This window comes from Microchirus variegatus, assembly GCF_963457635.1.
Source record: "Microchirus variegatus genome assembly, chromosome: 1".
In the NCBI taxonomy this organism is placed as follows: Eukaryota; Metazoa; Chordata; class Actinopteri; order Pleuronectiformes; family Soleidae; genus Microchirus; species Microchirus variegatus.
The window spans coordinates 878,249-902,973 of record NC_139802.1 but is presented as its reverse complement, the minus strand read 5'-3'; the positions used below and the strand labels follow the sequence as shown (position 1 = coordinate 902,973).

The window sequence follows — 24,725 nt, the reverse complement described above, 5'->3', positions numbered from 1 at the left end:
TCTTGTTAGAGAAAAACAAATTATATATTACATTATACCTTTGTACTAATGAAATATCAGATTTATCAGAAGAGAAATTGCTTAAAAAAGAGAATTACTAAAAAAAAATCTTATTGGTTAACATTGTTACATTTACTGAAAATAGAGTCAAGCGGACAGAGAAATGAGGAGTGTGTTTTGACCAGCAGGGGGCGGTGTTTCCATTCTTCAGGTAGGAACGTGGGCCATGATCCATGGCCTACATCCATGCAGGAGCACCTTCGAGTATTTAGTTTGTACAGAAAGGTCAAATATGTGCACTTAATGTAATCGACAATTAGAAAAAAAAATCTAACAAGAATAGCAATGTTTTAGCCATAAAAAAAAAAAAAAAACATTTGTCGCCAGGCCTGGAAGACTTGTTATGTGTCTACGTGTGTGTTTAGTTTCAGTCAGTGTATATCAGTAAACATACATTAGATCCCTGAAAATGTCAATATAAAAGTACCTGTTCCTGTGTTTAGACTAAAACCAAATCGTTGTTTACCAACTGCCATAAAACCTGAAGCTGTGCTTAATTTTATGCTTAATTTAGGCTTATTATTTGCTCACTATTAGCCTTAGCTCAATGTTGGCCAAGCCTACTTGCTTATATTATACTCAATTACAGCTTTGGCTCAATTCAGCCATTTTGTCAGGTCACAGCAGTTAAATAATTGGTTTAAACAGGGATGCAACTAATTTTCATTTTCATTAATCTGTGACTTATTTCATGTTTATTTTCACCAAACCAATCCATTATCAACATGGACAAAACAAGACTAAAAACAAGTTAAAATGGCCGCTGTGCTGTGTTAATTCACTGTTGCATTCATGATCATTACAACTGAGCTTTTCACCAGAAAAGATGTATTTGTTTTTTAATATGTGAAATGTTTAAAGGCCTTTACTCCATGAATCAAAAATATATATATCCCTAAAAAGCCTATGTCCATGTCTCAAGGTGTCATGTGGACAGTTGCAGTACCCAGAGTGGCCACGGGCAGAGGGGGCGGTGCTCTATCCAGTTCTTATAATACATCCATGGCCACGGGCCGTCGCTCGTCTTGTTCGCGGCTGCGCAAAGAGTAATTCAACCCTCAAACCCGGATGTAACCAACGCCTAACCCCCCAGAAGAAAAACGGTGAGTAGACTCAGAAAAACAGGCTGAATTGTATCATTTATGCTCATTTAAAACATCGGACACACACCATAAGAGTTTGTCGGGTCATATAACGTTCATACGAACGGAGGAAAGGCTTGTTTACCGGGTTTGTCAGTCCGTGTTAATGTGGTGCTCGTTCAGCCATTGAGCTCGATGTGGAGTTGGCTAACATGGGAGTGTGTGTGTGTTAATGAAGTTGTCGTTAGTGTCGCTGCTGTTTCAGTGAACTCTCCTCTGTTCTGTGTTTTATGTTTGCTTGTAGTTATTGTACTTGGTAAGATCACTGACACGTTGGTTTGTCTGTTGACAGCCACCGTAACACTTCTCCAAATCTGTGCTAATAACCTTCCCTTCGCCGTTTGCTGCTCGGCTCGTGTCGACTGTTCGTTTAATTGCGAATGTGTGTGTTTGAGTTGAAACTGTTTTCAGACCAGCGTTTATCTCGGAAACTACTAACTTATTTGTCGTACGTGTTTGTACGGGCCTGTTTCAAAACCTCACTGGACAGATATGCCGTCATGTTCTTCTTTCTTTAACATCCTTGGTATGTAACCTACAGTATGCGGAAGTGATTCACTGTCATCGATAAACCTTTGCTCGCACATGTAATAACAAGCCTAGAACGACTTATGTCAAGATCCTCCACTCCTCTTGTTTCTCAATCACTGACAACTTCACGTTGCTGTGAAACACCACCAAATGGAAATGGTAGTATTAGAATATGGTAAACTATCTATTTATAGAAAACGGTTCCTTCTCCAGAGCATGCATTTTGATTTATCACAGCAAGAAAAGGCCCAATACATACGTACATATACATATTTGTATTACAAGTCAAAAGTCATGATCTCAGAGATGAGTCGAGCCTTTCATAAGCTAGTCACTGGTCCTAGAATGATTCTGTCCAAACCTCCCCCTTCAAACAATTAATAACAAGTAATTAAGGAAGTAGTTACTGCAAACTGCATTATGTTGCGTAAATTATCCATGATAGCTTAATGCCTAATTATTGCTACCTTATTCATCTACAGTTGCACTTTGTTTTTCTCATTTTGTTGTTTACATAGTTGTCCAGTTGCATTATTATGCTGCTAACTGACTGCACTGGGTCTCATTTGTACAACTTTTTAAATCTCAATGTGACTTCCTAGTGAAGTAAAGTCTCAAATTACACGAAAAGTCCCCATAATGTTTTAATTTTAATTTAACCAACAAAAAAAACCTGTGCTTTTCCTCCTCATGTGTTATAATTACACAGAACAATACATGGTATGCATGACATTCACCTGCATAATCTAAAAACCTTCCCTTTGACATTAAGTCTTTATTTTGTCCACATTCATTTCAATGAGAATGTTCAGACTCACACAGGTGAAGACTGTGATTTACTGCACAGCAGCCATATGAGAGTCCATTCTGGTTTTTTTTGAAAGCTCAAAATGTGTTATGTATGTCAAAAGTTAAATATCAGCATTTAGTGACTTCAGCTGCTCAATGTTGTGAAAATGTGTTTGTATGTTTAGCAAAACCTACTTCCCTTAAAAAGTCCCTGTGTATTTAACTACTTAGTAGTCACAGAGCTACAACTAATGATTATATTTTTTGGGTGTTTGGTCTTTAAAATACAATGATAGTTCACTGTTATACTTTTCCACAGGTCAAGGTGACATAATCTAAATCTCTTATTTGTATTCACCAACTTTCAAAAACAAAACAATCTGAGAATTTGGGAAGAGCAAATATTGGTTATTTTTTTACATGCTATTATTATATGATATTAAAAATGGCTGCCAATTTATTTTCTGGTGCCAAATAATTTACAAAACTATGATTTCTGTGCAGCTAAAATCAGCTAATCATGATTAGATTATAAATATATGCTCTTTGCAATATATTAAATATAATGTAATACAATATATTTTTTTCTTTCAGTCATTTGGAATTAAGTCACTTGCTGTGCACCAAGCCATGCGTGACAATACGATGCATTTAAAGTTGTCGTGTGTTACTTCCTCTCTCAGAATCTAGATAACTGTCTGGTCTACAGCAGTTGACGCACTTGTGATGTTTCCTTTATCTCTATTTCCTTGCAGATGCAGACTATAAAATGTGTAGTGGTAGGAGACGGTGCAGTAGGAAAGACCTGCTTACTGATCTCATACACGACCAACAAGTTCCCCTCAGAATATGTGCCCACGGTAAGAAGAGTCACTGCTCAGTCGCATTAAAAAGTACTGTGCGTGGTTAACGCATGAACTCACACACTCTCATGGTGTTAACTGATGTCTGTCCTTATGTTCTTTTTCAAAGGTTTTTGACAATTATGCAGTGACAGTGATGATCGGGGGAGAGCCCTATACACTCGGCCTTTTTGACACAGCAGGTATCATGAGCAACCTTGAAACTGTGTTTTTTTCTCATGTCTCATTTCTGTCACTGTGACACTGACAAAAAACTTCTCCGTTCTTTTTCTTGTCTTGTGACTGCTGCTCTCAGGTCAGGAGGATTATGACAGGCTGCGTCCTCTCAGCTATCCACAGACGGATGTGTTCCTTGTGTGTTTCTCTGTCGTCTCCCCCTCATCATTTGAAAACGTCAAAGAGAAGGTTTTTTCTTTTTCTTTCTTTACTTCTTTTGTTTTAATAGTTATTTTACACTGATTGGGGAAAAAACATGATCTTGATTTGGTCAAAACTGCAGAACAAAAAAGCAAACAGACTGGTCTAAATGCAAACATACTGAAATTACTGTCTTTTAATGTTTCTATTAATGATTTAAAAGAGAACATTGGTCACTTGGACAGACCTCTATATTTGTCAAAACATTGTCACAATTAGACATTTTCCTCAAATTCTTCAGCTCTACCACAAGATATACGACATATTCCACTTAACACAAAGTGAAGACTCCTCAAGAGAAAACGTGTCAATGTTTGCTTAAAAATTACTTTATTTTTTATAATTTTGTTTAATTTGAGTTGATTGACTGTGTGATTAAAGTTCTGTATGCATGATAAAGGCTGAGGATAGTGCTATCCTCAATGTATACGTTTTCTAGAAGTGTGTAATGAGTCACAAGCTTTTTCCAGTAGGCAAACATTACAAATCTGACCAGTAAGTTAACACTAGATTTTTAGTACTTATCTCTATACTTTGTGCTATAAAAACACATTCTTTTCAGTAACGAAACTTGTTTATCTTTTTCTTTTTTAGTGGGTTCCTGAGATTTCTCACCACTGCCCACGCACACCCTTCCTGTTGGTGGGCACACAGGTGGATCTGCGGGAAGACAGCAACACGGTTGAGAAGCTGGCAAAGAACAAACAGCGGCCTCTATATCCTGAGAGCGGAGAGAAACTGGCTCGTGAGCTCAGGGCTGTCAAATACGTGGAGTGCTCTGCTCTTACACAGGTATGAGACTCATTTTACCAAATTTCTTTTAAGAGTAATCAAAACTAGTTTGCTTGAACAAAAAAAAATCATCACACTCAACTTTCACACTAGCCAGTATAAATGGGGTTTTCGAACCCACTTTAAAAAGTGACATCACCATTCCCATTGCCTGTGGTTGGTGGTTTTCTTTTTGATAGTTTTTTTTTATTATTATTATTTCCCTCCTTCATCATGTATGAAATGTGACATCACAAACTTGCTGGAAACAAGACAATCGAAGGAAGAAGAAAAAAACACACACCAATAACAATGTTATGATACTATTTTCTATCTTTTACTTTGGTCAGTCTGTCACTCGATTGTTCAGTTGATATGACTGATGAAATAACAAATATTGAGCACTGTCCCAAGTTGCGAAAAGTAAAGTTTGCCACAAATATTATTTGCTAACGGACTAGACGTTGCTAACAGAATGTAAATAACTGTGCATCATAGTGCTGTAGTAGGAGTGATGCAGGAATTTGCATCGCTGCTACAAATGATACAGCAGAAGAAGAAATGTGTGTGTTCACCCGGGTGTTGAAAACCCACGAGTATTGCGATCAATTTAGTTTAGTTTAGTTTATTTAGATACAGAAATGTAAAATTAAAGTGAATAACTATTTTCAATTAGAAAACAGTAAGAAAATAAAGTAATATCAACTTGATTTAGTCCTGATGGAGTGTGAAGAACAAGAACAGCATGTAATGACTGTAACAGTCTGCTTCACATGAGATTGTGATAGAGCCTACAGCGCTGTGGCATCTGCAGGTAAATCCACTGTCATCCCTGGTGCGCGGTTGTATTTATCGTCGTTATCGCCGACCTCGTCGTCTTCAAACATAATTATGTCTTAACCATAAATCCCGGTCGATGTATCCGCTTTACCGGCGTCTATGAGAGAATAAAACGCGCAGCCGCTCTCCCGGCGTCAATGGTTTAATCTGTGGCCAATATTTGTCATGTTATTGTAATCGGCGTTGGTAGTAATTTACCAATTATTTTCTTCATGATGTTGCTAAATCATTACCTTGCACACAAGCAGACCCGTCTTCTCATCAGAGCAGCATTCACTTCTTCAGATTCCTGAAGTAACCATTTAAATAGCAATGCACCAGGTACCGGTGTACCCCGCTTTCTTTTAAAGGGAATAACAGTAACACAAACATGGTTTGGTTTAAATGGGGTCCCATGTCTTTTTGGCTTTTTGCAAGATGACAGTGCCAAAAATTCTTCAGGGTTCAAATTGTGAAAGAATTGTGGTTCAGGTAGCACGAGTCATTATTTCACACGTGGTTTGCTCAGCACACAGTCCAGACCTTAACCCCACTGAGAATGTTTGATACATGCTTGAGAAGACTTGACACAGCAGTCCAACTCTCTCTTCATAAATATAAGATGAAGGCAAGCAATGAATGCAAATGAGGAATTAAACAAATCCTTTGACATTGTATAAAACTATCAAGCTTAACCCTCAGGCATCATTCTGGACATTTTTGTCCTTTATGGCTTAAAGTTAGTACATTTTATGTCTGATGCTGCACATGTACTAATGATACATCAAAATAAATATTTGGCTAATCTTTAACGCATTTAACGTGTTTGTGATTGTTATTTACATAAATAACAGTGACATCAAGTAATCAAACTGCATTTAAAGGGTTAAAATCCTCAAAATGTTTCAGTGTTTGGTAGTTTTCGGCAGTTGTTTAAGAGATTTATGCAGAAAATAAAATATTAATCTGTAACATTTTTATGGCAGTTTTTTTGGAAGGGGACATTTTTGTCTATAACGGGTGGTGAATTCAACTGAAGCCTGAGGGTTACATCAAACAAAATATTAGTGTGTGTGACTGCACGGTGTATTTGTAAAACAAACCAAAACCCATAATGGCTCAAATTCACTTATGCTTCACTCTTGTTTTCCAGCGAGGGCTTAAGAATGTGTTTGACGAGGCCATCCTGGCAGCCTTGGAGCCTCCAGAGACCAAATCCAAGAAAAAGTGTGTTCTGCTATAGATGAACAACGACACTGGGAGACATAGTGGTGTAAGAAATAAGGTGTGGTGAATGAGAACACCAGAATGATCAATGGCTATTATGAAAAACTAAAGGACAAAACAAAAGAGGAAGGGAGATGCAGTGCCATTGAGTCTTATTCTAATACACGTGTACACTGATTGTGCCTTTTGATAAAATGAAAGCAGACGAGGCAGCAAAACCTCAACATGCAGTTAATGCAGCAAGTGTCACCTAAAAGCTCCTTCTTCTTCTTCTTCTTCTTTTAAACGCAGTGTTCTTTCTACAAACAATCAGGTGGGGCGGGCCCCCCCCTGCCTGTCAACGTCGCTCCATTCTTTTTCAAAGAAAGATTCTTTTATTTCGTTGCCTTTGAACACTTTGCTTACATTTAACGTTAAGTTTTTTAGTGAACTGTTAGATCATTAAAGGGGCAACTTAATGTTAAATGGTACTCCGTTTGCTTGCTTTTCTCACCATTTTGGATTGAATAACGAAAGAACAAGAAATATATTGTCACTCCGTACAAAGGTCGCTCTCTGAAATGATAACTTTCTTCCAAACCCCAGTATGTTTTGTGGGAGTGCAAAGTGAATTCTTAACAATTCCCCTTCACCAGATAACTTTCTATTTTATTCTCCTTATGTTCATACTGTGTTAATTCTGTGACTTTGTTTTGGGAAAATTTTTATTTGTTTTGAAACTTGACTTTTTATTTTAACCAGATTTTTTTTTATTGCTAGACTACCAACTTTTGAGTAATTGATAATGTAACACATTAAGTTGTATTTTTATTTGATTTTTTTTGATAGATCTTAGTCTTTATTGAGATTAAGAGGATAACATTTGATAGTAAATTTCTGGGTGTTTGTAATCACAGGATATTTTTAATAAAAATGGTTTAATGACATGTAAAGGAGCTTTTGCTTTGTATCTTTGTGGGAGAATATTGCCTGCGCACCAGATTATAAAGTATAAAGTAGTATTTTTCACCAAAACACACATGCATCCATTATGTTGACTACAATTAATTTTTCCTAAAGTATAAAGAAAAATATCAAAATATTTAAAGCTCTAGTGCGTAACTTCTACCACCTGAATGAAATTCTGAGTAATTACTAACACGCTGCCTTGAGATGACGTATGCCCAGGTGATCTCACACCTCTGTTACCAAGGCACAAACGTGTTTTAGTCTTTGTGGGTGTTTGTTGGTGTTTTCTGCCCTCCTACAATCTGTTGAAACCTTTGTGCCTCATTAACGCAATGTTCCTGCCTTTCTGTCCTCATCAGTCTCGAGGTGACACAAGATTCAGATCTCTTCTACTTTAAGAAACACACAAAAGGTTTGTTTCAACACAATGAAACGGTCCGGTACAGTATGTAGGTTCCATTTTTCAGTACCCTTCCCTTGGGGGTACCAGAGGTAATGGTACAGTAAGGGTGTTATATGCCAATTTTAAATAATCAGCATTTGGCAATTATTACTTATTACAAATCACAATAGAAGTTTTATTTGAGTTGTATTACGACCTGTTTGACATGTTTAACATTCACCTTTTACATTATTTTTATTGAAAATACAGAGCAGTCATTAAATGTAGATTGGAGAGGCAGACCTTTAGTGTTGTTCATTTATGGTTTTATTTCATCAGATGGAGGAAAAAAAAATACAATCAGCTAAGTGTATGATCTCCGCATGGAAAAACCCATATCCTCTTTGTTGCCATTTTGCTGGTGCTTTTTATACTTTTATTTTTATTTTTGTTTGCCTTTGGCAGGAGTGTATATACTTTGAGCAGAGCACAGTGCATGTGTTTGCGACGCAGATACAAATAAGGCTGGAATTACTGCTCTCCAGTGATCAAATCATCAAAATCAAATAAGGTATAATAAGTAAAATGAGGAACAAGATCCTCACACCTTAAAGGGTTTTCATTGCGAGAGACATAGTGGAGATAAATGACGCTCATTAATGTCCAACGCAGGGAACAGAGACGTGGGAAACCCCTGATGGCAGGTGGACGCCACCTGGCAGCCATCTTGGAGTCCTCTGTGAGGTTGCTCCAATTGTTTGATCTTTAACCTGCGACCCGAGAGCCACATGTGACTCTTCAGCGCCTCTGCAGTGGCTCCTTTGTTTCCTTTCAAATTAAACACCATATCACATCCAATGTGTATGTCAGGTGTTATTTTGAAAACCAACCCAAACACAATTTTTGTCAAGTATTTGGGTTGGTTTTCATTCCATCAAGCCATTGGGAGTCCTTGTCCATCTTTGGATCCACATACTTAAGCCAGGCATGTTTTCTCCACCAGGAACTACATAAAATCCAAATATTGCCTTATTTATTTCAAAGTGGGTTACCTTTAATTTCATATATTTTCCACGAACAATGGAAGGACTAGCTCTACATAATTCTGTTTTATATCAAAGTAAATACGTTTGTTTCTCCACATTATAAAAGGTTGTATAAAGCAATCAAACGTCAAGTTTTCTTATTGTAGTTCTTAAATGTCATAAATGCAACAAACTATCATGCCTTTACACGTATATGTGTATAAAAGTCGTCAAATGGGCAGCTCCATTTTATTTGGGTGGAGAAGGAACAAAAATGGTTGAAGACCCCTGTCATAGCGCCTCTAGTGGCCAGAAACTGAACAGGTGACCTTTAATGTTGCAGCTAAATCAGGACTTTTAAGTGAGACAAAATCTTGACATTAACATCTGTTCGATAAGAAACTCACCAAACAGCCGTTGGATGAAACTACTGTATTTATTAGATTTTCTTGATCAGACCACACAGAAGTGGTTTGTGTCAGGAACACACGGAAGAAATGACGGTGACAAAACACGAGACGGACGCTAACGTAAGTAGAAGTTATTCTTGTTTGTTATGTCACTGCTGGAGGCTGAAGTGAAGATATACAAATAAATAAACCAGAACAAAGAAAAGTACATAAATACAGAAAACAACCTGCTAGTCTATGATATGAAGTAAATAGTTTGCAGGAGAAATAAAAAGAACGTTGACGTTTTCCATGTTAGTTGTTGTTACGTTCAGCTTTAAAAGCTTTGTTGGTTCAGTGATATAAGAGTATCTGTGTGTGTGTGTGTGTGTGTTCATGTGTATGTGTGTGTTGCATGTCTGCCACAGACCACTTGTCTGACTTTGGAGTGTTGAGTGTCTTACTCACTTTTGGTGCTTTTTCCTCTTTCTTTGTTTATATGTTCTTTAAATGTGCTATTCTACAGTTCCACTGCTCAAAAGTGGAATAAAACAAACTAGTTAAACTGAGGCTACCAGCAGATAATCTCACATTTGTGTTTTCTTTGTTTTGTTCTTGCGTTCAGAAGTGTCTGTCTGGAGGTTTGCTCGCGTCTTCCTGCTCGGGTTGGTTTCACCTTTTCTCAGGCCGTCTTATACTCTGCAGGTGTGAATGGTGACTGTGTTCTTGCACTGCTGGCAGCGGACCGAGCAGCACCAGGAGAACTTGCAGGAGCAGCGCTGCACCACCTCAGCCCGACCCGCTCTGTATCCCGGCCCACAACACACCAACTCGCAGCCGTCCGGTGCCAGCCGAGAGGTTCCTGTGGGGTGGGTTTCAATTCAAAATTTCACTTTCTTTAACTGATTTGAGTCAGTTTGCCCAAAATGCTTATGTTGGCAACCTCTTATAAAAATGTATTCACAATCTAAATCATGACGAGAGCAAATCTGTGCATAATAGAGAATTTCTGACTTTTTTTCTATTGCCATTTCTGTACATAATATTATTTTAAATAGGAAAACAAAGGATTTCTAAGAGAGATTTACTGTCTTTAAGAAATGAATCAAAACATATACATACTTCTTAACCCTTTACCGGGCAAAAGACTATATTCAGTGAATTCCGCAGACATCAAAAAGAGTTCAGAAGCAGTTCCATGGGCAAAAAGTACGGTAATGCAGCTGGGTCTTCTCCTGCATCTATGGTAATATCTCAGAAACTCAGGTGTGTTAGAGCAGGGAAACATCTGAAACATCTACTTCTAAAATAATGTCCTTTTCACGTTATTTATGTTTTTCTTGCATATTCTAATATGCTCTTTTCGAACCATATATGGTACCTTCATGAACCTTGATTTTCTACAAGACTTCTATATCCTCCTATAATCCAATCCTCCAAATTTGTCATTTCAGCAACATTGTGGTGTTACTAGCATTTGCTGTTGCCTCCGTCTGTCTTGACATAAAGTAAATCAGTTCCCTTGCAGCGTGGGAATGTCTAATGTATAAACATCACTATAGTGAGGAATACAGAAAGTGTTGTGTGGAGCTGATGGACTTACTGTGTTAAAGGTGCCATATGTAAGAATGTGGCCAAATACAGTTACTACATTCAAATTCAAAATACAGAGGTCTTTTAGGTTTCATTTTCTGACGTAACTGGCAACCCGTGGTTGCTCGGCAGCTGAGACTCTACTGACTGCAATGATTGGTAGATGGCGGTAGGTGGCGCCACATGCCAAAACATGATGTCAAAACATAAACATGATTTGCAGTCTGCAAAATATATTTTTTAATGCAAATATTTTGTCTGTACTGTTGTTGTTGGTGAGTTCAGTTTGTTATATGAACATTATTCCTGAGTCTCTGTGACATATTAGGAGGATTTTATCATTTATTACATAATGCACCTTTAATGTATGTAATGGAAATGTGTTTATACTTAAAAGCCACACATAACAGATTTAAGTTTAATGCAAAGGAAAAAAATAGCAAATTCATTTGGTAACTACACAGAATGTCTCGATCCAGTATGTCGGTAAGATTAATTTGAACAGTTTTGCCTTCGATCTTACCGTTACATCGTCTACCAGCAGTCCCAGGGATACCGTTGTCAGGATCGAGATGGCAGAAATCTGGAGAGGGTGCAAGGTACACAAGGTCTCTGGCAGCGGGGGGTTTGACCTGTGGGTCACGGGGCAGCAGGGCTGTTCTGGATCCTATACGTGCCAGGCGGACCTAAGAGTGTGTGAGATGATGTCAGCTTGTGTCTGCATCGACATATGGCTTCTTTCTCTGTTCACTTTCTAAACTACAATGGGTGTATTCTGATACCTCTGTGGCTCCATCAAAGCGTTCCTTGAGCACGACGCCGACGCGCCTGAATGGAGGCATGACCTTCCAGCAAGTCCTCAACTCGCATGAGCCAGAGACACCGTGACACTTACACTCCACCTGCATGTTGTGAAGGATGGCCTGTGGATGGACAGGATATTAAATGTGATGGGAGCAGAATATCTCTAACTCTAGTTGTAGAGATGGAAAGTTTTCAAGTTTCAAAGATCATGTGTGTAAGAATGTGTGACATCTAATGGTGAGGCTGTAGATTTCTCGCCCCTCCCATTCCCAAGCAAGTCAGACACCTGCAGTGGCCTTCGCACACCAGAGAGGATTCTACTATTCTTCTTTGTTTGCATAATAAGCCAACACAAAGCACAAGCTCTGGCTACTTTGGACTGCTGTAGAAACATGGCAGCACAGTATAGAAGATTTATTCTTGGGCAACAAAATCCAAATGAGTTTTATTTAAAAAAAAAAAAACAAGTATACTCATGTAGTGGTTCGCACTCTTGCTTTTGCAGCAAGAAGACCCGGGTTCCCTGGGTTCGAGCCCCGGTTGGGACAAGGGCCTTTCTGCAAGGAGTTTGCATGTTCTCCCCGTGTGGGGGGGTTTTCTCCTGGTTCTCCGGCTTCCTCCCACAGTTAAAAAATGCAATGTGGGGATTAGGTCACTCTAAATTGACCGTAGGTGTGAGAGTGTGAGTAAATGGTTGTTTGTTTCTATACGTGACCCTGTGATGGACTGGCGAACTGTCCAGGGTGTGACCCCGCCTATCGCCCTATGTCAGTTGAGATAGGCACAGCACCCCCCGTGACCCTCTGGTGGAGGATAAAGCGGTAGATAATGGATGGATGGAATTATACACATATTGAAATGTACTTCTGGCTAGTTTATTCAATGTTGACCAGTAAGCCCTCCTAAATGTTAAAAAAAAAGTGCTACCACGCCGACCTTTCGTCCAGCCTCGTTGTTATGGAGATTCATAAGCGGTCGCCCTGCCGACAGCCCCTTTGCTCGCTCTGGTTCATCCACAAATGTCTGGGAGAAAGCCACGCCGTAGGACAGGTTGTCACTGCACCCAGACCACTGAAAACCTGTGGTGTGACAGAGAAACACTCGTGTAGTGTGGAATAATGGAACCACGTCACTTCATATGTTTTTAAAGGTGCCATATGTAAGAATGTGGCTGTAAACGGTTACTTCATTCAAATTCAAAATTCTGAGGTCTTTTAGGTTTCGTTTTCTGACGTAACTGGCAACCCGTGGTTGCTCGGCAGCTGAGACTCTACTGACTGCAATGATTGGTAGACGGCGGTAGGTGGCGCCACATGCCAAAACATGATTTCAAAACATAAACATGATTTGCAGTCTGCAAAATATATTTTTTTAATGCAAATATTTTCATTAGTTCAGTTTGTTATATGAACATTATTCCTGAGTCTCTGTGACATATTAGGAGGATTTTATGATTTATTACATAATGCACCTTTAAAGGAGAAAATGGATGGCACTAACACTGTATTGTACAATCTAATCAGTGTTATCACAGCACAGGTTTGAACAACAGACACCACCGGAGCTGTAGTCTTTTTGCTCTGTGTTGGTCTATGTGGATTCACCTTTTACATTTTCATGCAGCAGAATCAAAAAGCTCACCCTCAGGACTGACCCCCCTGACCTTCCTGTCACAGCCACACCTTTCCAGCTCCCCACGGGTGCAGGCCCTGGTCACGGCCACCGCCACAGCTGCTGAGGACAAGGCATGCACGAAGGCCGCCTCACGAGTGCCTGAATTCAAAAAAGAGCACAGGATGTGAAAAAAAAAAAAGAGACAAATTTGAAAGTGCCTCTGAGAGTTGCTCGGTGTTTTTGAGTTTGTACCTTGGTTCATGACTCTGCCAAAGACATTGATGCCACGTGGTGTGGTGGAGCAGTTCCAGCGGCGATTCCTGAACTGGTGCTGGCACTGAGTTGGACAGTGACATGCATAACAGACAAACAGCTCCAACACACTGATACAGAATGAGAACAACATCATGAAAGTGCAACCGTCATGACCCTGTGGGGATACGTGGACTATACGCGGCCGTACCTCTTCTACGACCATCTCGGCCGCCTTGCGCACGGACTCCATGACCTCCCCCCGCGCTCTGCACACCCCCACCTGCCCCGGGGTCAGCCCCCTCAGCCGCGCACACGGGGCAGCACCGGACACGGGCCTGGAGCGAGGCAGCCTCGCCAGGGAGCTGGGACAGAAAAGTGAGTGAGTTGCATGATGACTCACAGGAGGTTTGGAGGGCGAAAAAGAAAAAGGGGAAGATGCAAAAAATAGACAGAGGGAGGGAGCAAAAGAAGAGGAGAATAGAGGGGGGGTAAAAAAAAAAAACAGAAACAAGGACGAGACTGGGTGGAAAAAGACACAGAGGGCACAGTGAAGGCAAGGAGAAAGAAAAGAGAAAAGGTCACCAAGAGTGAGACAAAGAAAGAGGCGAGCGACTGAAAAGAGATTTAGAGACGTGTCACCATCTTTTAAAAGTTACAGCATGACAAACAAACTCCCTCTCGCCATTCCCCCCTCGCACGGTAGACTTACAGCCAGTTGGTTGCCATGGTGGGGTGGGTTGCCCATAGCAACAGGAGGAGGAGTGGTGCCGTGAGATTGACAGTGGAGACAGTTGGCATCAGACTGTCTTGTCTGTCTGTCCGTCTCCGTGCGTCAGGCTGGTGTCTTTGCAGGTCTCCACAGGTGCAGCGGTCTGCTCAGCTGCTGCTGCTGCTGCTGCTGCCGCCGCCTTATATCTGTGCTCCAGGGTCTGGGGATGATCCCCACATAATCTGTTCAAATGACAAGTCAACAGAATAGACACACGAACACAAAGACTGAACATGTCATACAATAACTTCCTTGTTTGGTATTTTAGTGTGAAAACACTAACCCAGGTGGCTGTGGGTTAGTGGTCGAGGTGGTTATCTTCTAACTGTTAGGTCAGTGGTTCAAACCCCACCTCTACTAGTCCGTATCTATGTTCCCCGGGTCCTATGTTCCCCGCTTTGTATGTGACCGGGGGAACATAGGACCCTTTTTTAGAGAAAGGGTTCTATGTTCCCCAACATGTTCACTCAAAGGGTCCTATGTTTCCCGATTTGTATGTGACCGGGGAACATAGGACCCTGTTTTAGAAAAAGGGTCCTATGTTCCCCGCTGTTGCTGGTCGTGAACAAACCCGGAAACTCCCTCTCTCACGCTCTCTCTCTAACCCTAACCCTTTACCCTGGAGCTCCACACCCAGGCTTCCACAAAGTGGGGAACATAGGACCTTTTTTGGGAAAAATGGGGAACATCGGACCTGGGGAACATAGAACCCCGGGAACATAGGGACGACCCCCTACTGGTCTCCATGCTGATGTGTCCCTGAGCAAGACTCTTAACCCAAAGCAGTCAAAAGATTTGTGATAGAAAAGACGCTGCAATTAGCTTTACCTTAACAGGAAAGCACGTACAGTCATTTAAGTTTAATATGCAACCAACAGTTATGATAAAAAAAACTTTTTTCTTTAGTTAAAATATCTTTGCAAAGGTAACACCGACTCTTACCAGTTCACACCTCTGTGGTATCCGCTCACTCTCCCTTTTCCTTTTTCGAGAGCAAACTTTTTCCAAAGTTCAATCAGAAAAGTCGTTCATCAGTTTCTTTTCTTGTGCCGTCAGTGACAGCAAACGCATGTTCTATGAGCTCCAAGCAAAACTCATCCTTTATTCGTAAAAAAAAAAAAAAAACAAGTCCTCTTCTCCAATTTAACTTGACTAGATCAATACAAATCTAACCAAAAAATCCAGAAGTACGAATAAGTTCTGTTGTTTGTTTGTATTGTTTGTTTTTTTTAAAGCCCAATAACACTGTGTCAGCAGGTGCTCGCTCTTGCTCCCAGGAAAACAAATGAGTCCATTCCCGGGTTGAAACTGCAAGAATGAGTGAGAGCAGAGAGATGGAAGTGATGGGTTATAAAGGAGGTAGAGAGTGAGGGTGGGAGAGAGAGGACAGACGTGAGGCCGAGGGAGGAGCAGGAACACAGTAAAGTTGTACTACGCAACGTCTTCATTGTTTAAACCTGCACTCTGTTGTGTTTGTTCCACATCAGACCTGAAGTCTGAGCTTGTCCTGGAGACAGAGGGACGCAATGTTAAAGGTGCATTATGTAATAAATGATAAAATCCTCCTAATATGTCACAGAGACTCAGGAATAATGTTCATATAACAAACTGAACTCACCAACAACAACAGTACAAACAAAATATTTGCATTAAAAAAATATATTTTGCAGACTGCAAATCATGTTTATGTTTTGAAATCATGTTTTTGCATGTGGCGCCACCTACCGCCGTCTACCAAGCTTTGCAGTCAGTAGAGTCTCGGCTGCCGAGCAACCATGTTTTGCCAGTTACGTCAGAAAACTAAACCTAAAAGACCTCGGTATTTTGAATTTGAATGTAGTAACTGTTTTTGGCCACATTCTTACATATGGCACCTTTAAATGATAGTGTGTGTGTGCATGTGTTTGTATTATCTTATTATGTAGGGAAACACACACACACACTCACACACACACCTTTTGGTTTCTTTTACTGAAGATATCATCTGAATCAGTAGTGAAAGCAAAGATCTACAGGATCCTGTGACGCAGCACTTCAGTCTCCACGTATATGTTCATGGATGTGAGAGAGCGTCTTACCTAATGTTTAATTTTCCCAAACTTTTTGCTCATTTTACAAGTGCCCCCCCCCCCCCCCCCCCCACCCCTCGCCTCCCTTTCCTCTATCTCCCCCCACATTTGCCCTCTCGTTCTCCCTCACTCTCCCACTCCCTATATTGTCTTAGAAGAAGGGGTGACATTTAGACAAGGGGAAGAAAACACACTGGCGACAAATATTGGAACTGAGGCAAATAAATCACGAGATAGGGGAAGAGGGGAAGGAGGGCAGAGAGGCGGCGGATGAGTGTTTTACACCGGGGTTAGGAAAAAGCAAAAAAAAATAACAAAGCATGTTTGTGAAAAACTACTAACTTACTGTTTGTGGTATATTTGGGAATCTAAAACCTTATAATATGTTATTACTTTGTGCTGTAGTGTATAGGAACACAGATTATCATATATATTGCATGATTATCTTTATCATTTGCACTCTGTTCCGTTTTCCTGGGCATTATTCACTCCTACAGTGTCTCCTCTAAATCCTAATGTTATGCTGTTGGTGAAATGCACCTATATTGTACCATTTAACAACAATTTAATCATAATTATTGTGATTTTCTTCAATTGCAAAAAAACAAAGATTCAATATCGATATCCAAGTATTGTTTATACTCAATAACACAATCGCTTTAATTGCCTTATTTTTAAGTAGAAGTTTTAAATCAAATCTATTATCTGACGTTTATCACGATGAATGTCGATATAAACTGACTTTAAAATTTATTTGCGTGATCTCCAGATTCTTATTGTCCAAACAGTTACAACACACACTTTGAGGGTTCATTTGTCAAGAGGTGAAACTGATTCATGCAGTTTGAACACCTGTCAAACCTTATAATGTCGAGAAATAAAACAATGAAACCTTAATTAACATTAAGTCCAGCACATTTGCCGTCGCATTTTTACTTTGCCAAACCAGTTTGCTTATAGCAATTAAGTGAAATAGTATTATTTTCCATTTAGATTAAATGCAGCTCTTTGAGTATATATCTGTTAAATATTGAGACCGGTTTGTAAAATGGGGAAATTAGAGTTTGGGCCGACTTTGGAAGTCTTATCTGCAAACTACAGTCGCTGCAGCTTATTTTTCTGCCTGTATAATTTGACTGAAATACTCAAAAACTACAGAATGGATTTGCATCACGTTTTGCAGAGGGGGAGGACATGACCCCGGGAAGACCCCGTTCACTTTTGGAGCAGTTTGAATTAGAGGAGTGGATAAAGGGATTTCTTTTTCACCCTTTAATCTTGTGGGATGGGGGCGTTTTACGTCTTGGCAGAGATACTGTGTATGATTTTATTTAATTATCCATGATATTTTTATGGACATTTATCTTTAATGTTTTGTAATCAGCGTGGACGCAGTGTTTTCTACGACCTTAAATCCCAGTCCAGTATTTACCTGAACTCTTTGACACCTCTAATGTCATCCTCACACCCTCTCTCTCTCTCTTTGGTCAGTCTATATCTGTAAAGACAGGTTCCTTGTAGGCCTCCTTCCCTCCTTCCCTCCTTCCCTCCTTTTTTTTGTCCTCCTCATGTCGTATTCCTCCTTTGTGTCCCCTGTTTCTCCAAGTGACGTCTTCCACAGTCTCCCACAGCAACGCCATGGTGACGAGCTGGACACTGTCATGTCCGGCGCCTCTGTTGTGCTCATCCCTTCACCCCTCTCTCGTAAATAACTTGCCCTCTTTTTCTTATCTTTATCTTTCCCCCATTTTGTGGACATTTTATCATGCTGAAACGGCCTGGCGCTGATTGACTGTAGCCAGGTTTCAGGGTGTGAAGGGCTGCTTGTTAAAGCTTCAGCGTGACATATACGTAGAGATGACTTGCATTCCCTTAGTTATAGAGGGAGACGGCGGCAGACTTTGAGAGACTGAGGTGGGGAGGTGGGGGGGGGGGGGCAAACTAAACTGGTTTTTACTTTGTCCACCCATGCCGGATGATGATTGGCCTCATTCAGAGAGAGTTGCTGCAGGGGTAACTTTGGACTCCATGACCTCCGTCTCCAGCCAAGGTCATTATTTTGAGATACAAAAATAAGACCCGCAACCTCTTTGCTCCCTACCTTCATTTTGCGTTGGCCCACGTTGAGGGCTGTACCTGCCTCAGCGGTCTGGGCGTGCGTGGAATAATCATATCAGGCAGAAACACGACGGCCGTGCACGAGCACACTCACAGTGCTCAGGCAATGGCATCGCTGCCAACAAAGAGCCGAATGCACTGCTGTGCGAGGATGTGTGCGAGGCGTGTGCACGAGTATTATGGGATGGCGGGCGGTGGTGTTGTCAGGCAGGGAAGTGGGGGGCGGCAGAGCGGGAGGCGAGCTGTGTGCGTGCGGTGGTGGAGGTGGGGGGTGTTAGAGGGAGTGGACGACCCATGAATATTACGGAGTGATGGTGGTGGTGTTGGGGGGGGGGTGCAAAGTGTGCGTGTGAGATGGAAAAGAAAGGTGCACAAATGTGATGCAGGGAGAAGGAGAGGAGGAGTGACTGTGCTGCACGTGAGCGCATGTGAACGCGCATACATGCATGTGTAAGGGGAACTGAAGCGATAGTAAGAGACAACAGGGAGACATACTGTAGGCCTTTGTTGCTATGCCATCTGCATGTACCATACAGTGGGGACTATTGCAGAGTGGCCACTGGTGTGGAAGGCCTCTGTGCTTGCAGCTTGACTCCTTTGGCCTTATTTCTGAACAAAATGTCTTTCAATTAAAGCAGACCTAGACCGGAAGTTCCAATTAACGCTGTTTTTTTAGTGTGTATCTGCGTCATTACCTTGTTTACGAAGCCCTGAAGGTTCTAAACAAACAGTTCAGTCACTGCTGAGAACACTGTGTTTTATTGTAATCTCGGACTCAGCGAGATCTCTGAAAAAACCCAATCTGGTTACGTAAACATCATTTCTCCTGAACAGCAGATCCTCCTGCTCCGGGCACTAGTCCGGGCACATCCAGTTGCGTACATTGAACCACAGAAGAAGAATAACGTCCGTTGTGGAGGTGTTTCACGAGCGACAGTGTCTTCTGACTCTGGGTCTGACTCTGGGTCAAAGTCGTCAAAGGGACTGAGGCGGGGAGTCGTGAAGAAGCTATTTTTAAACACTGTTAAAACAATGTTTTGATAATGAGTAGCAGTGCATCCACCGTTCCAGAGGGAGGAGCTGTGCTTCTGAGAGCGGGTGTGCTGATTATGTCACTTCCGGGTATTGGCCAATCACAAGACAGTTGGAAAGGCTCTACGCTGGCTGGCCAATCACAACACAGTCTGTCTTCTGGGTGTGAGATTTCATTCTGAAACACTGCGGCTGAGGAGAGCGTCAGTAAGGAGAGATTTCTCGGCTCGTTTACAGCAACTAGGAGGTTTTTGATCATAAAAACAAGTTAATGTATGTAAGTAGACCTCCATAACTAACATATATGTGCAACAGGACCACTCTATGTGAGCTTTAATGAAAAAAAGAGAAATTTCTTATGTATAAACTTGTGTTTTATACATAATCATCTGGCCCTAGAGGAGTACAAGTCAACAAGGTTTTCTCTGCGTGAAAGTCGAGGTTTATGTTGAACACTGAAGAATTTCATTACCTTCTCGTCGTTTCTTATCATGGGAAATTAAAGTCAAATGAAAAGTAATGCGCGGTCGCCGGTCTCAAACAAGCCGCAACATGCCTGTAGTTCCATCAAGCAAAAACAAACTCATGATTTGCAGCCAGAAAACTCATTTTCAAATTCTAGCAGCAAGGATTCTTTGCATACCAAATATGTCACACTAGGTTTTTTTTGGTATGTATATTTAATGAAGCACAAAGTGATAAAATGGCAATGCAATGAAAGACATCTTTGGAGTCTTAGGATTAAAAATTTCCGTTGGTATTAACATCATAAATGGCCAATAAAAATCCAACGCCAGATGATATTGATATTGATATAACACACTGGGCGTGAAACTGTCAGACAGTGTGAAATAAGTAAAACAAAGAAGTACATGAGTATTTCTCTCGCTGCTTTGGTAAATCTTTTTTGCTGGATGATCACGCGTGGCCTTCAAATTCTCCTTTAAAGCTCAAATCTTTTTAAACATGAACTAGATGATGCTACAGTATACTGAAGCACCAAAGAGAAGTGTCTAGTACCAGTGGAAAAACACATATTTGTGTATTCTATCATGAGATGAGTGTGGAGAATATTTCAAGGGATTTTCATCATCTTAAATAAACAAACGTGTCTGTGTGCAGCAGCAGCAGCTCATCTCAAACAAAACTGTCATTTGTGTTTTTAAATATCATTATAGTGAAAGTATCTAACATGTGACCTGCACCTGCAGATACACCTGTCGTGCACATGCACACCTGCTGTCACACTTCGAGGAACTGATGGTGGACGGCGGTCACATGACTGACGTGAGGCAGATGTGTTTCAGTGAAGCTGTTATTACTCTGCAGCGACAGGAGGCCTCAACCTTTACAGCCCCCCCCACCTCCACCTCATCTAATATTCAGTGTGATAAGGAAGTTCAGCTCAGAGAGAATACACATGACCGTAAGTATCTGTTTAGACCGATTCACACAAGGCCTTTTCAGGATTATTCTGGCACACACAACTGAAACAGTGAAAAGAACAACAAACACTGCATGGACTTAAACAATGTTTGGCAGGAGCTTTTATTTATCTATTTATTTATTAAAAACAATTCAGAAAAGTAAAAACAACACAGAGCAGAACTATTTCTGTGATGTAACAGTTTACAGCAAGGCTATTCAACTTAAAGCCCGGGGGCCAGATCAGGCCCTTCAAGCACTTTGGACCGGCCCGCGGCCCATTAAACCATAAATAATGAATGTATTATTAAAGAGCCAATAAAACCATAGCTTTGCCTATTTCTGGCACTTTGTGATACTTTGCGTCCTTGCAAAAATAGCCTTTTGTGGCCATTGCACCTTAATGTTGTTTATATTGTTACCTCTAATTTAGTAAGAGCCTTATCCAAATGTTGGTGGTTCTGTAACTGTGACCTTTTAGCACTATACTCAAACTGTATTGTACCTGAATGTTGGTGGTTTTGTTAATTAACTTTTTAGCGCAAAACTAGAAGCTATTTCAATAAATAAGTGCTAAATAATTTATAACATTTTGTATCTATTTATATCCGTTTACTGTACATGCAACACAAAATAGTAGTACAGGGGTTGACCGGCCCACTGTCTGGACAGACTTCTGAAAAGCTGGCTCTCCGGAAATTTTAGTTGAATAGCCCTGGTTTACAGTATGACCCTTGAGTCTTGATAAATTCAATTTGCGTGTAATTTATTGCATCACAGATTTAACCTAAAAAGTAAAATCTTTCATATGTCACATTTTCAGGCCAAGACCAGGATGACTTTAAAAACTTTAAAAAATCTTGTACTCCATTGTCTGTTCAGGCTGAGGTAGAACCACGGTTAGTAACCATAAGATAGAGGCCTCTGATAACCAAGGCCCTTGACTAAAGTCCATGTCATAGGATTATTTTAAGTTTACTAAAACCATTCATTCATCTATTCATCCATCTACCGCTCCACATGAGGGTCATGGGGGGGCGCTGACACCCTGGACCGGTCCATCCACTCTCACACTCACACATACGAGTGTATCTGCATGTTTCTGGACTGTAGGAGGAAACCAGAGAACACACACACACACACACACACGCACACACACACACACACACACATTTTGGTCCAAAATTTTACAAAAACATCATACTTATACTATGTCGACCAAAATTTAAAAAAAAATTTGACCAACAATTTTTGGTCCAAAATTTGACAAAAACGTCATACCATACTATGTCGTCCAAAATTTGAAAAAAAAAATTTACCCAAAATTTTTGGTCAAAAATTTGACAAAAACATCATACTATATTTACTATGTCTTCCAGAATTTGAAAAAAAAATGTACCCAAAATTTTTGGTCCAAAATTTGACAAAAACGTCATACTATGCTATATCGTCCAAAATTTGAAAAAATATGTGACGAAAAAATTTAGGTCCAAAATTTGACAAAAACGACATACTATACTATATCGTCCAAAAATTTAAAAAATATTTGACAAAAAATTTTTGGCCCAAAATTTGACAAAAACTTCATACTATATCGTCCAAAATTTGAAAAAAAATTTGACAAAAAAAATTAGGTCCAAAATTTGACAAAAACGTCATACTATACTATATCGTCCAAAATTTGAAAAAAAAATTGACAAAAAAATTTGGCCCCAAATTTTGAAAAAAAAATTTTGGTCCAAAATTTGAAAAAAAAATTTGGTCCAAAATTTGAAAAAGAAATTGGGTCCAAAATTTGAAAAAAAAAATTCACACCAAATTTTTGGTCCAAAATTTGACAAAAATGTCATAATACTATGTCGACCAAAATGTGAATTTTTTTTTATAGCGAGTATAGCATGTTATAGCAGCAAAATGTCCTCACTCCGTAAAAATGACCTCACTTTGTTTGTTAAAAACCAACAAAGTGAGCCGCAAGTACAAGAACACACACACACACACACACACACACACACACACACACACACACACACACACACACACAGGCTCATGAACCCAGGACTTCTTGCTGCAAAGACAAGAGTTTACTAAAACCAAATCATTTTTATTTTTAAGTGATTATACACTCTTTTCACTTTTTACACTTTTCAATTACAGACTTATACACATATATATACACATTTACATGCACATACCCTCTCAGTTGTAATCAGCAGGGGGAGGCACTTATACACTTATACACTTATACACATACACTTATACAGACCTCATTTCTTGAGGACTGTATTCATTTCCTCATTTCAGTATCATTAAGGAAGAATAGAATTTGGTGATTGTTAAATGAGGCAGGTTCATCTGTAAAAATGTGTTTTTAGATTAGTTTTCTTTGTTAAACCCTAGAACACTATCGCTCAAATTCAAAACACCATCACTAACACTGGGTGAATTTTACCCGAGATAATAAATACACCCAATAAAAAGTACTTGTCATCAAAAAATATCAAAACATGACAATACATGACACATTTGAGTAGTGTTCTTTTATTTTAAACTGTGTCATGTCTAACAAAATGAAAGAAAAGCATGATGATATAAAATGCTCCAAAAAAAAAAAAGGAATTTGGGAGCAAAGAATTTCATATTTTTTAAACTATTTTAATTTAAAAAAAAAACAAAAAAACTGCAGAGGCTGTTCCATAGTGATAGCCCCCTCACTGCAAAAGTGGCGTCACCTTTAAAGGTGCATTATGTAATGTGTATTATGTAAATCCTCCTAATATGTCACAGAGACTCAGGAATAATGTTCATATAACAAACTGAACTCACCAACAACAACAGTACAGACAAAATATTTGCATTATAAAAAATATATTTTTTGCAGACTGCAAATCATGTTTATGTTTTGAAATCATGTTTTGGCATGTGGCGCCACCTACCGCCGTCTACCAATCATTGCAGTCAGTACAGTCTCGGCTGCCGAGCAACCACGGGTTGCCAGTTATGTCAGTAAACGAAACCTAAAAGACCTCGGTATTTTGAATGTGAATGTAGTAACAGTTTATAAAATTTGTATACAAATTTGTGAATGTGTGAGGTAAAATTCTGTGTGTGAGATAAAATTGTGTATGTGAGACGTAAAAAAAAAAGGAACTATGGCCTACAAGGCCCCTCATAGCTAAACTGAGGTGGACGTACAGTAACTGCCTGTGATGCCCACTCTCCATCACTCTTGTGCACCTGTTGTTGGTCTATGTTGCATTTGAAGGACTTGCTGTAACAAGGATGTTGTTACAGGAGTGTATTTGACACACATCTATGACACACACACACACACACAGACACACACCGCTGTAATCTGATCACACAGGAACTAAAGTGAACACTGTGACTTTTTGTAGTAGTAGTCATGCTCACTGCCAGGTGGACGTTGATGGAGTGAGTATTATGGTCTGTCACCACTGGACTTCTGCTTCCCCTGGAGACCATGTGACTGTTTTTTTTTTTCTTTCTTGTCTTTTTTTAGGAGTTGCACTGTATATTATGGGATGTATGCTGTTACTGCTAGAGTATTATGGTCTGTTTAGGGGAGTGGTGGAGGGGGTGTCACCATGACAACGGGGTTGCTAAGGGGGGCTGGGACTACTAGTGGATAGGAGAAGGAGTGTGCATGCAGCGAGCCCTGG

General features: G+C 40.1%; 2 protein-coding genes across 2 annotated transcripts; one reads left to right on the top strand and one right to left on the bottom strand.

Annotated features, from left to right (window-relative positions):
• Nucleotides 1-1,123: 1,123 nt before the first annotated feature.
• Nucleotides 1,124-7,534, top strand: cdc42l (cell division cycle 42, like). Its single transcript, XM_083887525.1, has 6 exons — nt 1,124-1,163; nt 3,278-3,382; nt 3,495-3,567; nt 3,681-3,790; nt 4,397-4,594; nt 6,546-7,534. The coding sequence occupies exons 2-6, from the start codon at nt 3,278-3,280 to the stop codon at nt 6,633-6,635; spliced, it is 576 nt and encodes a 191-aa protein (XP_083743651.1). The 5' UTR covers nt 1,124-1,163; the 3' UTR covers nt 6,636-7,534.
• A 2,521-nt stretch (nt 7,535-10,055) lies between these two features.
• Nucleotides 10,056-14,427, bottom strand: wnt4b (wingless-type MMTV integration site family, member 4b; the record flags this gene model as incomplete). The annotated part of the gene is made up of 8 exons (XM_083900574.1): nt 10,056-10,225; nt 11,480-11,642; nt 11,739-11,879; nt 12,697-12,839; nt 13,402-13,533; nt 13,627-13,711; nt 13,838-13,991; nt 14,339-14,427. The coding sequence occupies 8 exons, from the start codon at nt 14,425-14,427 to the stop codon at nt 10,056-10,058; spliced, it is 1,077 nt and encodes a 358-aa protein (XP_083756700.1).
• Nucleotides 14,428-24,725: the final 10,298 nt, after the last annotated feature.

Bases quoted from the DNA above. Each gene is read 5' to 3' on its own strand.
- cdc42l (XM_083887525.1), top strand. From the start codon at position 3,278: ATGCAGACTATAAAATGTGTAGTGGTAGGAGACGGTGCAGTAGGAAAG. The intron at 3,383-3,494 runs GTAAGAAGAGTC...TCTTTTTCAAAG, and splicing joins CCTCAGAATATGTGCCCACG to GTTTTTGACAATTATGCAGT. The intron at 3,568-3,680 runs GTATCATGAGCA...TGCTGCTCTCAG, and splicing joins CGGCCTTTTTGACACAGCAG to GTCAGGAGGATTATGACAGG.